The sequence below is a fragment of the Dipodomys spectabilis genome, unplaced genomic scaffold (genome assembly GCF_019054845.1).
Source record: "Dipodomys spectabilis isolate Male_0828 unplaced genomic scaffold, ASM1905484v1 ptg000015l, whole genome shotgun sequence".
NCBI classification, from domain to species: domain Eukaryota; kingdom Metazoa; phylum Chordata; class Mammalia; order Rodentia; family Heteromyidae; genus Dipodomys; species Dipodomys spectabilis.
In genome coordinates, this window is record NW_024870692.1 from 12,312,782 (window position 1) to 12,330,958 (window position 18,177).

Sequence of the window (18,177 nt, forward strand, 5' to 3'; positions counted from 1 at the left end):
TTGTTTCATCTCAGATATTAAAAGTGATTCTCCCAAAGTAATTGTGCTTATAACTCGTAGACAGAGAACTACTGGATAAAGGACATCAGCAATGCGCACACTTGTGACGGTCACTCCACAGGCCTTGCAGTCTTCATGTCTGAGGTTCTTAATTTGCCACATAGGCTGTGTGTTATGGTGAGGAAGTTCAGTTACTTAGCCCCAGACCTCAAGTCCCTTGCCAGCAAATGGAACTAAGAATAAGTTTTCTTGAAAGTTTAAACCTGGCAACATTTCAAGTTTGTGTTTCAAAAGTAAGCTTCTACCACCACTCCTACCATGTTATTTCTATCACTGATGCTATACCAGATAGCTGTGGAACAGGCCAGACAAAGAACTTCACACCATGACTGTAAGACATGCACTCACATTTTGCATTCAAGTTGGATGTGACGTGCAAGCTCATTAAAGATAATAACTACCCAGAGAAACTCTATCATCCAACTTCCATTAGAATATTTATTCATTACTACAGAATAGATCTTTCATGAATGTTGAAGATCATGTAGCAAGGTTTAGTGTCAGGGTGGTCCTTTTGAAAGATGAAGGTACCTTTAAGAGATGGGGCCTACTAGGGAGTCTCCAGTTTGTTTAGGGCATGCCCCAGGGATGATGGAACTCCACACCTGTGCCCTTTCTCTTTCTCTCTTTCAATTCCTAGTCATGAGATGAGTAGCTTTGCTCTGTTAAATGCTCCTCCATGATGTGCTGTCTCACCCAAACCTAGCTACAGGGCTTAGTCTCCAAAGCAATGATACAAAACAATCTTTTTTTTAAAAAAATATGTTAGTTATCACGGATATTGATCCTAGTGTCAGAAAGCACAGTGACACTGTCACCTCCTTCTATAAGGCTACTTTAAAGAAGTTACAAATTAAAAACTGGCTTTTACTCTAAGTATAGGACAATGCAATTTCTACAGAATTTTCAAATAACTCCTCATGTCAGAATTTTTGAAATAACCATGTTTTTAAGAGCCAAGTTAACAGTATGTTAATTTGGAGGAAGTTAAGGTGGGAGCAAGAAGCATGGCATCCCAGGAGAGACTGCCAGTGGCCCTCCAAGAAAGACAGCCTCTTCAACAAATGGTGCTGGAAGAACTGGCTATATATGTGTAGAAAATTGAAGTTAGATTCTTATATATCACCTGCACCTGAATCAACTCCAAATGGATAAAGGACCTCGAGGTAAGAGCAGATGCCCCGAAAATATTACAGGAAGGCATAGGGGATACACTAGGGCTCCTTGGCACAGTTGAAACTTCCTAAATAAAGATCCAAAAACAACAAATTAAAGAAAGGCTGAATAAATGGGATCACATTAAACTGTAGAGTTTCTATATAGCAAAGGACATAGCTAGCAAGATAAATAGCCCACAGTCTGGAAGAAGATCTTCACTAGTTATATAACAGACAAGAGCCTCATATAAAAATATACCTAGAGCTCAAAAAATTAACCTTTCCCCACAATAACAAATCCTCAAAGAAATAACTACTAGATTAATAAATGGGCTAAAGAATTAAAAAGAGATTTCTCTGGAGAAGAAATAGGAATAGCCAATAGACACATGAAAAAATGTTCAACATCTCTTGCCATAAAAGAAATGCAAGTCAAAACAACATAGATATTCTACCTCATCCCAGTTAGAATGGCCATTATCAAGAAAACAATAACAGATGCTGGTGGGGATGTGGCCAAAAGGGAATGCTATTACACTGTTGGTGGGAATGTAACCTGGTTCAACCATTCTGGAAAGCAGTATGGAAGTTCCTCAGCCATCCCACTAGGCATTTACCCAAATGATCACAAACAAGGCATACTAAAGCTACCAACACAACTATGTTCATTGCAGTGTTATTTACCATAGCTAAGTAGATGAATAGACCAAAAAAATGTGGTGTAGATACACAATGGAATTCTATGCTTCCATCAGAAACAATAACATCACCCCATTCATAAGGAAATGGAAAGACTTGAAAAAAATCATATTAATTGAAGTAAGTCAGACCTAAAGAAACATAGGCTCCATCATGGTTTCCCTCATTTGTAATAATTAGTATGTGTTTAGGATAGTCCTAGCAGAGGATCACAATATCTCAATAGCCATGTACATATGACCATAAATAAAATGATGCTAATTGAGATGAATGCCAAAATATGGGAACAAGAGGGTTTTTTAATGTTTGTGTAAAGTTATTTCTTTTTTCTTTCATTTTTTTTCCTTTGGTGTATCCTCTGTTGTCACTGTTTTTTTTTTTTTTTTATGGTACTCTGTGTGTCTTGTATATATGTTTATCTGATTTGGGGAAAGGAAGGAGAATAACAAATGGGGGAGACAAAGGACAAAGGGTGAGCTAATGCAACAGTGATATTCATAAAACACTATGTTGGAAATGAACTTTACAACTTGAGGAAGGGAAGTCGGGAGGGAGGAAAAATGGGAGAAACAGGGAGGGGGTAACACTTTTGGACAAGAAATGTACTCATTACCTTACTGATGTAACTGTAACCCCTCTGTATATCACCTTGTCAATAAAATTAAATTTTTAAAAAAGATAACAAGCTAGCTTCTCTGATTACTGGGGAAGATGGATGCCACAACTAAAGGAAGCTGGCAAAAGTGCCTATACTCTCAAGATTTAGAAACAAAGGGAAGAAATCATGTCAATCAAATGGAATCAGAAACTGCAGCAATAGAAATGAAATCTGGATGAGTTCCTTAAGAAACAAATCGATTTCTTGCCTAGTTAAGTGGTAAGATCATTTTAGGTTAGTCATATATACATTTTAACCTATAGTGTTTATCACTAATAGTGAAACTTTGTGAATAAGAACTGCAGCACAGCCCAAAATGATTTGACAAATTAACTTAATTAAGTTAACTTAATTCAATTAAATTAACAAATAAATGGGGAGAATTAAGTATTGCAAAATCTTGACCCTACCTAAATCCATCAACAAGTGGCTGGTAGTGACATATGTATGACTACACTAATAAGCCTTCAAGAGCTCCTTTGAAGGTATTAAATTTGGAACTATCAGTAGCCTCAATGGATCCTTTAAATAGTTTTCAGTACTTGCAAAATGACTCTGTACTCTAGATTTTGAGAAATATGCTATTTTAGAGAAGCATTTTATTTGTAATGGGGATTTGGGGAATTTATAAGGAAACTATCTGAAGGGAAAGTATCTGTGGCTGGATTCAAGCTTCAAGTAGCATAGTTGTGTGTACCTTTAAAATTAGCCACCAGGAGGTAAGTTTAACTAGAGATCAAGCATATTCATTCACTCCCAGACTTGAAATGGTGGCTAGAAAACTGACACTCATTAACCTGTCGAAAACATTTAAAAACAAATAAACAAAAACACCATACTGGAGCCAGGCTGATGAGAATACATAGTATATGTGTTTGGAAATTTCACAATAAACCAACCTCCTTTGTACAACTAATGAATGATAATTTAAAAAGAGAAAGAAAAGAATGACACCTGTGAACTTACTCAGCATGAGTCACTGAGGACATGTCCCTACCTGCCAGAGAAGACAAGGAAGCCTTGACCAAGGATACATGAAAATATTTTAGAGTTATTCCAGAAAGAAAATCACCAAATTCAGAAAGTGAATTTTGAATTCCTTCAAATTTGCTTCATCAAAAGTAGTTCTGGGTTAGTTATCAGCAATAGAAATTCAGTCCTTTTTGTTTTGGGCAGCCTATCTACACAGACTTGGTTCTGTTGAATTGTCTTCCTGGTTTAAAAATTTCCCTTAACTTTTGTGTTTTCTCTCCTAATGTGTTGTCCTTGAGCTAGAGAGAAAGACATACTGAGTAAACAAGGGCATGACTGAAGGCTGAAGGATGCTGCCCAGTTGGAAAAGTAAAGTTTTCAAAACAAAGAACAGCAACGAGATATATGCATTTCCTTCTAGAGGGATATATCCCATCTACAGTCTTGACTGAAAATATACATAAGAAAAAAAGAGAAAAGGAAAGAAACCTGAATAAATTAAGCTCTTAGGCATAACTATCAATTTGTAGGAAATATAGTGAAGGAACTGTTAAATACACATCAGGAATGCAATCAAGAAAACCCAGACTTATAGGACAGATGGTCTGGTTACTTCAACAGAAACACCAAGGGTTTAAAAAGAAAAGATTGAATGAGAATGTACAAACTTAAAATGCTAGAGAAATCAGATAGCCAAAATAAATGAAGCCCTTGAAGAAAACACAAAGGACAAATGAGTAATGGAAAGAAATTATATCAATATAATATATTATATATATGCCTATAGCTAATACTATATTCAGTGATGAATGTCTGGAAAAATTCCCTGTATGATCAATAGCAAGATAAAAAGATTGCTTTTGCCATATCTATATAATAGTGCTGGAAGATCTGACCTGAGCAAGTAATTAGACAAGAATGATAAATAAAAAATATCAAAATTTTAAAGCAAGAAGGGGAAACAATGAGGAGGCAATAATGCTTGATAAGAAACGTACTCATTATCTTGCCCATATAATTGTAACACCTCTGTATGGTATTCTCACAATAAAAAAAAATAAAAAAATAAAGCAAGATTGACCTGTTTGCAGTATGTTTGTATATTTAGAAAACATCAAACAAAAAGAAAGTTAATAGCAGAAACAAATTTAGCATCATTGTAAGGTACATAATCAACATGCACAAGAATTAGTTGTATTTCTGTATACTAACAATGGTTAATCTGGGAAGGAGACTAAAAAATAAAATAATAAAATAAAAAGCCAGGTGCCAGTGGATCACACCTGTAATCCTGGCTACTCAGGAGGCTAAGATCTGAGGATTGGGGTCTGAAGCCAACCATGGCACGGAAGTCCATGAGACTTTTATCTCCAGTAATCTACTCAGAAAAAGATGGAAGTGGCACCGTGGCTCAGATGGAGCACTAGCCTTAAGCATGAAGAGGCTCAGGGACAGTGCCCAGGCCCTGAGTACAAGCCCCAGGACCAGCAAAATACAAGCGAAAAACACCAAAAAACAATTCTATTTACAAAAAGTACTTTCGGAATAAACCAAACAGAAACAAAGATTTGTATATTGAAACTACAAAATATTGCTGGATGACAGTTAAGAAGACATAAATACAAAGGCATCCTATTTTCATATATGTAAGACTAAATATCATAATGTTAACACTAACCAGAGTTATTTATAGATTTAACATAGTCCCTAGCAAACACATATTGTGTTAATCCTTTGCAGAATAAAACAACAATGACAACAAAAGCCATCCTAAATTTGATATGGGAACCTAACCAGCCATCACAATCTTGAAAAGTAACAAACTTAGAAGTATCAAATTTTATAGTTTCAAAACTGAATGTAAGGTTGCATTAATGAAAAGAATGTGCATTTGGTGCAGATATGGATGCATAGGCAAACAGAATAGGAAGAACAGAAATAAACCCTTGAATATATGGCCAAATGATTTTTAACAAAGGTGCAAGACTTTTCAATGAGGACATGACAAGCTTTTCTGCAAATGGTGCTTGGAAAACTGGGTATCAATATGTAGAAGAATGAAATTTGATCATTACCTTTTTCATACAGAAAAATTCACTCAAAATAGGTCTCAAAGATCTTGCTCTAAAACTCACTGAAAGTACTAAGCTCTAAAACTCTCAGGGGAAAAGCTTCAAGACACTGGAAATGGCAAAGATTTCTTTGTATGACACCAAAGGTACAGGGAACAAAAGAATTCCTAAATTTGACAGGATCAAAATTAAAAACTGATGTACATCAAAGGGCACAATTAACTGAGTTGAAAAGATCCTACAAAATTGGAGAAAATATTTGCAAGTCACATGTCTGGTCAGTATCTAAAATATATAAAGAACTGTTATATTTGTAAGAACTCTTGAAACAGCCAAATGTACAAGCAAGTCAAATATTCACTGATGGATGAATGACTAACAAAGTGTGGTGCGCACACACAACTGAATATTATTTAGCCTTGAAAAGAAAGGAAATCCTTTCAGATACGGTGGTATATTCAGCACTCAGGAGCTTGAGGCAGGAAAATGGACAGTTCAGGGCTAGCCTGTGTTATGTTATGTTACATAACTGTTATGTAACATAACATAACACAGGCTAGCCAGACCTACCCAATAAGACCCTGTGTTAAAAATTAATTAACTAGGAAGGAAGGAAATTCTATTCTTGCCACAACAGGACTAAATCTTGAAGACATCATGTTAAGTGAAATACACCAGTCACTAAAAAGACAAATACTGTATGGTTTCATTGAAAGAAGTAGCAAGATTCACAGAGACAGAAAGAGAGTTTTCCAGGAACTGATAGTAGAGGAGAATGGGAAGTTTGAATGGATATAGACCTTTTGTTTTATAAGATTGAGAATTTATGGAGATTGGTAACACAACAATGCGAGGGTACATAATACTACCGAACTTTGTACTTAAAAATGGCTAATAAGGTAACATTTATGTCTTCTCAGTTAAAAGTAAACATTTTTAAAAACCATATATTACTATTAAGTATTTAATGATAATTTTGCTAGTTGGCAAAGATACTTACATTGTTATGTACTATTATTTCTGTCCTAAAATTTTTCTTTTAACAGAGCCTTAAATATATACTAAAATATATACAAATTAAAATGTATATGATCTGAGATTTTCCTTCAAAAGTCCTGGCATAGAATAGGGCAGTTGGGGTGTGTGTTGTAAAGATATATAGATAACAACATGTGAATAACTAACCTTGATATATGTTGTAGCTACAGAGGTTACTTTGGGTTTCATTATACATTGGGTCTATCTATTTTTGTATAAGTGTGAAAGTTTCTACAGTAAGCTATATATATATATATATTATATATATGTATTTAGGGCTATATATATACGAATGCAAAATACATAAAATGTTCACTGAACTGAAATAATATTGAATACTATCACAATGTGAAACGTTGTTGAAGGATTTATTATGAAATTTTAAAGCATATGCAAACCATACTTCTAAAATTCTCCTAAAAGAAGGAAGAAAGAGAGAAAAAGAAAACAAAATTGCAAAAGACTTGGATATCCCCTTTTACTTGAGAATAGGCTAGACCTTGCTTGGATAATCTATGCCCAGGAGTGAGTCAGGGTTTAGAATATGCCAGTTTCTGCTTTGCTGTGTTAACTTCTCTCATTTTTGTCAAATGCAGCATTCCTTTCTAGGAACTAGAGGAGTGCCTACATTTATAACTGAAGCCACGAGATCTTTCTGTCATACATTTAGGAATGACAGAGTTTCACTGCAATGTTGATCAGCTGTGAGGGAGAAAGCTTGGCGTAATTTAAGAACAGCGGTAATCCTAGAAGCACCTCATTTAGGGCCTCTGGCGTTACATTTTTGGTTGCATGGCTCCTGTAGATCCTGATTTTTCTTTTGTTCCTGCTCCATTATGTTAGTGTTATCATTTGACTTCCTATTACTAGTGATTTCTCACTAGTTAAATAATTGTAGCTTCTAGGAAATACCTGTCAAGAATAATGTAAGGAGACTGGTTACTTGTTTTTCATTCTTAATCCTTTAGAGATTCTGCAATTTCACTCTTAATGATGTACAGTAACATCAGCTCAGTGTCAATGGCAGTGTGGCTGAGAATTCCTTCATACTCTAGCAACAGCCTATTTTATGAATTTATTGGCTCCCTGAAGGCAGAACGACAGCTACACAGCACGTTTGTGTTTCATATAAACATGAAAGACTGATTTTCTGAACAATTGGTTAGTGTCAGGCTAGGTTAGTGTCAGATGGTGACTCAGGCTGTAGAGGGGTATGTGGCTAGTCCTATGTTCTAAGAGTCAAGGCCCTTGTAACTCTTAGCGTATTGTGTAGGTACTTGAGGAGGGATCCAAGGGAGTCCAATTTTCGGACTCACTTTCATGGACCTTTTTAAAATGATGGTTACCCCAAAGTCATCTACTTTATGTAGAAGGCTAAGATCCTGAGTAACATCTACTACTTACGACAAATTCTGTTGATAGACTTTTCAGGATTTAGGTAGACCTAAGATTTAGCATGGGATCTTACCCTGTAATGTAAGTATTCAAATCAGCCTCGAATTAATGTTTCCAGATCCCTGGGGAAGAGGGTTATCAGGTACATTTTACATGGGAAGGCTTTAAGCTGGTGACCAGGCTGAAGCTGTCAGTCATTCAGCCTATTTTGTCACCCATGTATGATGAGCAATGTTGTAGGGTCTGCATTGCTGATTCTAGTGTTTATACATTGTCTTTTATCTTAACTCTAGTAATTCAATACTGATGAAAGGTGCTATGTACCTTTCCTCAATCTCATCAGGAGGTTACTCTTTTTATGTTGTAGTTATGTTTATGAAGTTGGCTTTCAGGCATTGAAGAAGAGGGTACAGAGGCAATATCTAATTTTACGAGCTGGATAGCTGCAGAGGCCCTGCTTCAGGGTTCCTCTGTCACCCGATTCTGAGCAAAGCTTGGCACAGAAGGAAGCAGGCAAAGTTTTCAGAGCTTTCTTAAAACATCAGAAAACAGCCACATACTCTTTCATGGATAGTCTTGCATAATAATAGATATTTTTCCTGTAAATTCAGCAGCTTTATCTCCTTCACAGCAAAATACTTTTCCTCCTCTCATCTCCTCAGGTCTATTAATTAATATGGCATTTTATTTACCCACCAGCACTGTTAAGAAGAAAGAACAGCAATGGGAAATACTACCAAGAAAAGATGTAACTAAAACTTTTACTATTGAGAAACTGTGAATCTGACTTGAAAATTCAAAAGACTCAGTCCCAACAACAAAAGGTACACAATAATAAGTCAGTGACAAATTAGGTAAATAGGTAGAAGTCATTATCATAAATACAAATCACAAGCAGAGAGATAATGGAAGGAAAGGATCATCTATAATAACACCAAAAAGATAAGATACTTGGGAGTAAGTTTAAAATATGCAAAACGTTTATGGAGAATGGTTTTAAAAAAGACCCAACAAAAGCTTTCAACAACAAAAATCATGGCATGCTTTACAAGACACTTTTTAGTACCCTGAGTTCTATCTACAGCCAGCTGGGCTAATGCCTTATTGTAGGTGGAGACATTGAGGAACCGTGGGTTTCCTGTGGACACCAAAACTTTTCTCACTGTTCTTTGATCAGTTCTGGAAGTTACTATTGCAGAGTTTTCTACCTGCTCAGTACCAATTAAGTATGTCATTCTGGCATCCTGTACAAAATTACCACACTGGCTTAAGGGAGAGTCAAATATTGAACAAAACCATCACAAGGAACAGTTAAAAAAAAAAAAAAGCATCATCTCTTACTTGCCAGCATCCAATGACAATGTAATCTATTTTTAGTGGCTAACACAAAACACCCTTCAGAATTGTGGCTGCTTCTGAGAGGGCAAAAAACAACCCCCCAAAACCCCAACATTCATTTTCTCCAATATTTACTTTGGCTTTGAGTATCTACAGTTATTTTGAAATAGAAACCTGAAGGAAAAGGTGTTGATATCTCTTATTAGCTTTTCAGAATAGGATCTAGTATGTCTCTGAGTATAGAATTATACTTTAAAAATAATAACCAAAATAAAATCAAAGTATCTTTTCTCCTTCTTTGAGGTACCTTAAATCTAACTATTTAACCAATAGAGTGTCTCAATCTTTTATGTAACTATGTTTTAAAAGATATGGCTCAAGATTTTTAGTATTGATTTAGTAATGCCAAAAATTCCAAATATTACACTTGATCTGTGTAGTCCAAAAGTCACTTCAGTTTATTATAAGAACTAAAAAGGGCAGCAGACATTGATACAGAAGCGCCTGTGTTTATTGCTCAGATACTCCAGTACAGTGTTCAAAGAAAAATGACTCCTGTTTTGAATAGAGCTCTCATTTAATGTTCTTTACCCAGGCATTCCTTCTTATACTTTTATATTCTTTACCATTTTACTATTCTATACTAAAAAACAAAAAAACTTACAGTAAAAGAAAGTAAATAACTAGATGAAATAAAGTGCTTAATTTAAATTCCTTCGGTTCAGACATTGAAGAACCTAATTTAAGAAGTTAATTCTTAAGTACTGTTTGAGTTTTCGATGACTACAGAATTCGAAGTTAGTAATGGTGCTCTGCAATGTACTTATCTGTTCATGCTAAAAACCAGATAAATACGAAAATGAACCTTGCCTTTTAATTATTATTCCAATATGATTCACAGCTTATAAACACAAGCAAAATGCATGAGAAATGTCTTTTGTGTAGCTTCTCCTGGACTACACAATTCCAGCAATTGCCTTACTACTTTGGATCACAAATTAGAATATATCACGTTCTTAAAAAGTGTTATAACCCCTGTTTTCACTGTATTTGATGTTGGTATAATATGTGGAGGGGAAGGGAAAAAACAAATTGTTTAAGCAGGGATACAGGTGGACTCATTGCAACAATGAGATATACAAGACATTATGTCGAAAAACGAACTTTACAACTTTGGGAGGGTAGGGGAAGGGGATTTGGGGGGGATATGGGAGGGTAGGGATGGTAAGGGGAAACAAAGGAGGAGGCAACAATGCTTGATAAGAAATGTGCTCATTTCCTTACTCATGTAATTGTAATCCCTCTGTACGGTATTTTCACAATTAAAAAAACGTATTAATGATAAAATAAAATAAGTGTTATTTATTAATTTTAGGTTAGAAAGAACTTTTAGAAGATGTTTCAGCCTCTTCAGAAACTATGACAAGATCAGTTACTTGGACATGGTGATACTGTGCAACAAACAATTACATTTCTAAGAACTATCTGCATGGATTTTAGATTCTACATGGGCCCCCTAAGCCTCCCTCTACCAGCAGCAATCACTGAGAGCTGTAGTGTCCTAGGAGGCCTTATGCTAACAAAACAAGCTGGTTAAGGAGAATGTGTAGCTCCATTTAAAAATCTTCTTAAGTATGCTCAGATCAAGGACTAGCTGTTGGGCAATACATGTTTTAGATCCCTTATGTTTATAATGCTTATTTAGAATGCTAATATTACAGCTACAAACAGGGCTTGGGTGTCATTTAAAAATTCTCCCTACCCAAGATCTTTTGTTTGGGGGGAAAAAGGCTGAAAAAACAGGAATGGGCACTCTGTCCCAATAGGGTTTATTTTCTCAAGGCCTCTTGATGGTTGTTTACTGGAGAAGGATTAAGGAAGCTTTGCAAATGAGCTCCCTTATCTGAGAAAAGAGAAAAATTATATGCTGAAATATTATTTTTCCTTCAAAACATTAACATTTTTATTTAAATGATAAGTTCAACCCAGGAGAGCCCAGACATCCAACAATGTCCTTTCTGTTGTCTAAAGATATCAATAGTTTTTAAAGTACATTCATATTTTTCAAATTGGTGAAGGTTCTATCATTGGACAGCTGTAGTAAAATGTCAAGTTTGGAGAGTTGGGCATAAATCTGATGCCAATTAAGAAGTAATCTGGATTAAAGTAAGGGATCATATGCATGTGAAAAATGAGTCATGGCTGAACTGTTGCCTGAATGACTTGGAAAAAAAATCCAACTCCAGGGTGGTGTTAATCAGGTAGTTTTTACTGATTAGATACCCGACACTTCACTGTGTGAATTTTCTCCTTGAGAAATTCCCTTTCAACATGTTCAAATTCCCATGTAAAGAATTAAGAGAAAGAACTTCATCATTCCAAAGATTAATTTTGATTGTGAAGAAAAAAACCATTGAATCCCAAACATAGGACAAGTGCCAAGAAGTGGTACAAGAGGGTGGAAGGAGAGAAAGAATGCCAGAGTGGACCTGGCCAATTGGCCTAAACATCTGAAACCCACTCCATGCCAAGGAAAAGGCTAAACAGCTAAATCCAATCAAAAGACCTATCAAGATTTCATTTGTAACCACTCTCCTATCTCTCTGCTCCTTTCTAGTGTTACAGCCACTATTTAGGCCTTCATTATTTCCTACCAGGAGCACTGCACAAGAATTTTTTCTTTGCCATCAGATTTCTCTTCCTGATTGTACATGTCCATCATGTCACTCTGATGTTTCAGATCGCTCTTGGCATCCCCTAGCCTACAGCATAAAGTCCTGTCACTCAGTGCTGTGTACAGGGCAAAGGACCACTCAAAACACTAGATTGCAATCCTTGCATTGCCAGTTGATGGAGATGCTTTCTTTTTTTGGGGGGGTGCGGGGGGGGGGGGGTCCGGTCGTGGGGCCTGAACTCTGGGCCTGGGCTCTGTTCCTCAGCTCTTCAGCTCAAGGCTAGCGCTCTACCACTTGAGCCACAGCGCCACTTCTGGCTTTTTTCTTTTTGGTTATGTGGTGCTGAGGAATCGAACCCAGGGCCTCAGGCATGCAAGGCAAGCGCTCTACCACTGAGCCACCTTCCCAGCCCCATGGAGATGCTTTCTTTAGTCAATAATATATATTATTTTATTTTTATTTTACCAATTCTGGGGTCTGAAATCAAGCCATGGGTCTTGTTCCTGAGCTTCATTATACTCAAGGCTAGCACTCTACCACTTGAGCCACAGCACCATTTCTGGCTTTTTCTGAGTAGTTTATTGGAGGTAAGAGTCTCATGGACTTTGCTGCCAAGGCTGGCTTTGAACTTCGATCCTCAGATCTCAGCTAAGTTTACAGGCGAGAGCCACCAGCATCCATATGAATAATTTAATTTTTCAGAGCCAAATGTCCTCATTTTTAAAAAGATAAAGATATGTGTGATAGCAGTACAAATTTTAAGAGCTGAACAAAAGAATGAAAGTGTAATGTTTTGTTGCTACTTTAACATATTCATTTTCTCCAAGTGTGAGCCCCTAACTAGGTATATGTATGTATGTACACACACACACTCACACACACACATACTTTTTCTCTACATGATTTTGACTACTTGTACTATTTTTGACCTCCACATCTCTTCTGCTGCTTCTGGAAATCATAAAATATGTCCACTCCCTTCTTGGGGCCCCCAAAGTAACAATACTAACATTTATTTCTATAGTGTCCTCAAGATTTTTCACACTCTTTTAGATTTTTCACACTCTTCTCCTAACAGTGCCACCATTACTTCTATTCTGAGGTGGGAAGGTTAAGACAGCAGAAGTGAAGGTGCTTTCCTAAGGCTCTAGGGTAAGGGGCTGGTTGGACATGGCAAGACAGCATGTCGTTGGGAGCTAGGATGACTCCTGTTCATCAGGGATCGTTATATATAAAATGATATGTTGTCATTTTCATCTAATTCAAGTATGGATATATGAAGATAAACAAAACAGGATATCCTCCTTTGAGATTGCACTGATTTCTTATGATCTTGGAGGCTCCCAGCTACAGGCTTAGACTCTGCTCTGTAAGGATAGCCAGAGTCCCAGAGGATTTGAAAGTGAGATTTGAGGTTCACTCATTAATGAACTTGAGGACAACAGTTGTGATGCTGTCCATTCATGAACATCCATTCTCAGTTTATTCATGTGCACACAGATACCACATTGCTCAGCCTCCCTGGTGCTGGGCTAGAAGGTCAAGTCCAATGTCATGGACAGAGTGAGATATGCACTCCTTAGCCTGGTCCACAAAGCTCCCATTCATGTGGTCCCTTGCCTTTTCTTTCTGTGGGCTGATTACTGATGACAACAATCCCGGAAACCTCAAAACCCTCATGCTAAAGTTATTGTGACAATTATCTGCACCTCTAAATCTTTCCAAGCTAAGCAACCTGGAATATTCTACTCTATACTGTCAAATCAGAAAGAAACACACTTGCATTGTGTTTGTACCCTTACTTTTTAAGCCTGCGTGTTTAGCCATTTTTATTTTCCCTGATAAAGATATGTGCTGGCCTGAGCTTCCTTGGGATCTCATATGGCTTCAGGTGATGCCTACATGGTGTCTGGGGTCACCACAGTGATATTGTCAGAGTCTGTGCTGAATCAGGGCTCACCTTTCTCTTCAGAAATTGATAGTAAATATTCACATTTTTGCCAGCTATACAGAATCTCTGACACACATTCTTCTTGGTGCTATTCCTTTTGAAAATAAGCTTTTACAAGTCAAACAACATCATTACCTCAAAATCAGGCCGTGAGCCATAGTTGGCCTATACAGTGTGGTCTATCAATCCATAGTTTAGATTTTTAAGAAGAAACAGAAAAACAGCATTTCCTAAGACATGGAAATCACATAAAATTCAAATTTGAGGGCTATCCATCAAGTTTTATTTGAACATGGCACATTTATTTGTTTATATACCAGCCATAGCTGCTTTAGCTCTTCCCAGGGCAAAGCTGAACACTCATATTCAGCATATGGCCAACAGTGTCTGAAATATCTATCTCATAACCCTTTACAGAAAGTTTGAAAACCCTGGTATTAATGGTCCAATAGGGCAATTGCATTAACAAAGGAACCAATTCCTCTGCAACCCAGGGAAGACACTGGGATCCTTAGCTCTGTACTATGCTGATGGTACATCTTTTTAAAGGTCCTGAATTTCAGTGGTGTCCCCCCAGCTCCCCAAAAAAGTTTTACCACCTAATGGAAGTGTTCTGATGACACAGACTAGATAAACTGCTCTCCAAATTTTTAACCTCCTCAAGATCACATTTTCTAAAATGGGTTAAGAGGACCAAAACTCACTGGGAGAATTGAGATTCTGTGTGTTATAAAACAAATACTCAAAGAGCCATTACAAGTTCAACAATTGACATGTTTTTCTAGCTATGGGTTGTTGTCATTAGGAAGATAGTGTACTTTCAAACTCATGATGCAATTTAATCCTGTAAGTCAAGAAGATGAGATGGCTTAACAGATGAGAAAATCTAGGTTCAATAAGAATAAATAATTTGCCTAAACAGCTGAAAATGGAGATGAGACTGTATGTTAGATATGTTTAAACTCAGTCATCACCTCTTTTCCATCATTCCATAGTGAGAAATTTGAAGAAACTATCATATTACTTAATACCATGCCAATATTTGAGGTGTGGGTGCACCTACACCTACCCGGTCTTGGGGCTTAAACTCAGTGCTTGGACACTGTCACTTAGCTTTTTCCCTCAAGGTTGGTGTACTACCACATAAGCCACAGGCCCACCTTCCAGGGTGAGTGTGTGTGTACATGTGTGCACACAAGCACTCATGTGTGTATCTGCTGTTCCTGGGGCTTGAACTCAGGGCCTAGGTGCTATCCCTGACCTCTTTTTCCCCTCAAGGCTAGCACTCTACCACTTGAGTAACGGCTTCACTTCTGGCTCTTTTAGTAGTTAATTGGAAATAATTAGATCCTTAGATCTCAGCCTCCTGAGTAGCTAGGATTTTAGGCAAGAGCTACCAGTGCCCAGCCCACTTCCAGCTTTTTGCTGGCTAATTGCAGATTAGAATCTCATGAATTTTCCTGCCTGGGCACCCAAATAGCTAAATTATAAGTATGAGCCACTGGTACACATTGGTGGGTTTTTTGTTTTTTGTTTTTGTTTTTATTGCTTTTAGTTGTCTCACCTATATTCAAATACATCTAGTATTTATTGAATATAAATTTATGTCAGAGTCCGAAATATTTTATTCATTTGATTTCTAACCTCTCACAACTTCTCCTCTATAAAATAGCCTTGGACATAGCAATTTTACAGTATTAATGTTGCATTAAATGAGTGCTGGATATTGAGAATGTTTTTAATAGGTGTACAAGGAAACAGGCTAAGATTTTTATGCCATCTTTTTTTCCTAAATGTTAGTGTAGTATTCAGATTTTATTTTTCATAAAATGAGGAGTGAGGCTCAATACCATTAAGATCCATTCTAACCCAAATTCCTATGAGACACAGATGCTAAACAATAAGAGAGCAGGTAAACAATGGAGCCATTGGGTGTGGGAACCCTAGGAAGGCTTCCAGTGAACCTGACTCATCAGCATCATACTTAGCTAAATACAAGGTAGATGTGTGTGCTTTGATATTAACAATTGGTTTAGATCGTCTATTTCTCCATTCAATGGAGAACTATTTTTTTTAAAGGACTAGTTTTCTTTCAGGAAATTCAGTAATTTGGATTTAGTTTGAAAATAAATATATAAAGCAAAAACAGCTAGGACAGATATTACTAACAGCATCTTTACTTAAAATAATATCCATAGACTTCATTTCCAGCTACAACACTGTTGTTTTCCCCTTTCTTAGCCAAGGTTGTACTGTGCACCAGCACTCTCTTTTTGTTCCCATCACCTTTGTTATAAAGCAACACTTCCTTATAATACCCAACATGCCTTCTTCCCACAGCTAGGGTTACACAAAAGGTGGGATATTCTCAAACCTTTTTTTTTTAGTACATATTGCTGTAACATGCCCTAATTTTGCATTATATCAACCGGATCCTGTGTCCCCTCTCTGAATGGCTCACTCATTGAACTGTCTAAGCTACTGTGACTAAGCTACTTCTCAAGTATCTGGTTCCCATAGAGACAGAACAGCTACCACATTGTCAGGCATTCATTTCTTTATATGCATGTGGAGAAAGGCCTAGCCTCATACTTCACCAACAATGGACAGGAACATAACTAAATCTGCACTCCAAAGAAGAAAGCAGATTGACACTAAGCTGCCTGCAGAATGTAAGAGGAACAAAAGGGATACAAACCACTCTCATCAGCCTGGTGATTATTATTGTTTGGAGTAATCTTGGTTGAGGCTCACACTTTTACATGTCTTGATTATCATGAGTTGAGAACAAATTCTTCTCAACCCTAAATGCTCCCTGAGGAGTACAGCATTAAGTAAGCTTTCTCCAGTGCTTTTGGCTGACTGGATATCTCGGCAATGTATCCTTCAAAGCCACTCGGGCAGCAAGGAATGCTTCAGGCAGTGAGACAACAGTGTTTTATACAAAGAAGGCTCTCAGTGAGTGTTAGAAGAAATAAAACAAGAGACTAGGAGGTTTTAGCCCCACATCGTGCATTGTTGACTCTAAATCTGCAGACCTTATGGGTGCCTTGGGCTCTTCTGCCAGTTGCCTCCTTGCCTGGACCTGGTACCTAACAGGCATCTCAGTTGTGTCTAACTCCATACTTCCTATTTTCCATCCATATCAGCTTTTCTTCCCATCTGAACAAACACATGACTATTCTTTCAGTTGCTCAGGCACAATGTAGAAATCACCTGCCATTCTTCTCTATCACACCTACTGCTCCAACTAAAATCACTTCAAAAGCCAATACCTGCAGTATAATCCAGAACCCAAGCCATTTCTCTCCATCTCTGTTGCCAGTGATTCATAGAACCCCTCATGTTACCTATCTGGATACCCAGTTTTCTTCACCTGTCATCTATTCTCCACACATAACTACAGTACCAGAACCTGAAAATGAAAATGACATCTTTTTTTTTCCTTCTGTGATCTCTGATTTTATTGTTTAGCTGCAACACTGAGGTAAATATTTTAATAAACTCTCATATGAATGTATTATTCATAGTCATCCAGGGGCTCAATATCATATACCATTCAAATAAATTTAGCCTCAACAGTAAAGAAGCATATAAAAACATCACCACAGGTATTCTCAAAGTAAAATACCACCACTGTTAATCACTAAAGGCAATAATCAATTAAATAACTGTCCCATTTGGGAATAAAAGTCAGGCATCTAAAGCATTCAGCAGCAAAAGATCTCACCTCTATATTTTAAAAAGCATTCAGTCACTTTAGTGATTGTTATTTTATAAAGTAAATAACATTCACTGTAGTGAATATTATTTCTGACACATTAGCGTTGGAAATAAACATATACTCAATCATATAAAGCATATTTTACTTTTAAGACTAAAAAAGTCATCTCTTTTCTGTTCACTTATATGTTTTGCTTATTCTATACATTTGAACTGTATCAATAAATTGTTTCTCATTTTATAATTTAAAATGCATTACTTAAATTAAAATTGTATTCATCTGGACATTTGTATTCATTCTAGGCCTATTTACTGCAAAGAAATGCAAAATTGACGCCAGTCAGAACTTACCCTCCCATATCTGTTGGCATAGGATCCTGTCAGCAAGGAATGGAAAACGATGATTGTCTCATCCAAGTCCCAGATGAACACTCTCTAC

The 18,177-nt window shown here is 36.8% G+C and overlaps 1 protein-coding gene across 2 annotated transcripts in view; it reads right to left on the reverse strand.

The window, feature by feature from the left end:
• Window positions 1–18,177, reverse strand: part of Eya1 (EYA transcriptional coactivator and phosphatase 1) — a 136,656-nt gene that overhangs the window by 44,149 nt on the left and 74,330 nt on the right. For both annotated transcript variants that reach the window (XM_042666172.1, XM_042666164.1), the window contains exon 10: window positions 18,090–18,173. In XM_042666172.1, the coding sequence (XP_042522106.1) occupies window positions 18,090–18,173 (84 nt within the window). The remainder of the gene's footprint in view (window positions 1–18,089; window positions 18,174–18,177) is intronic.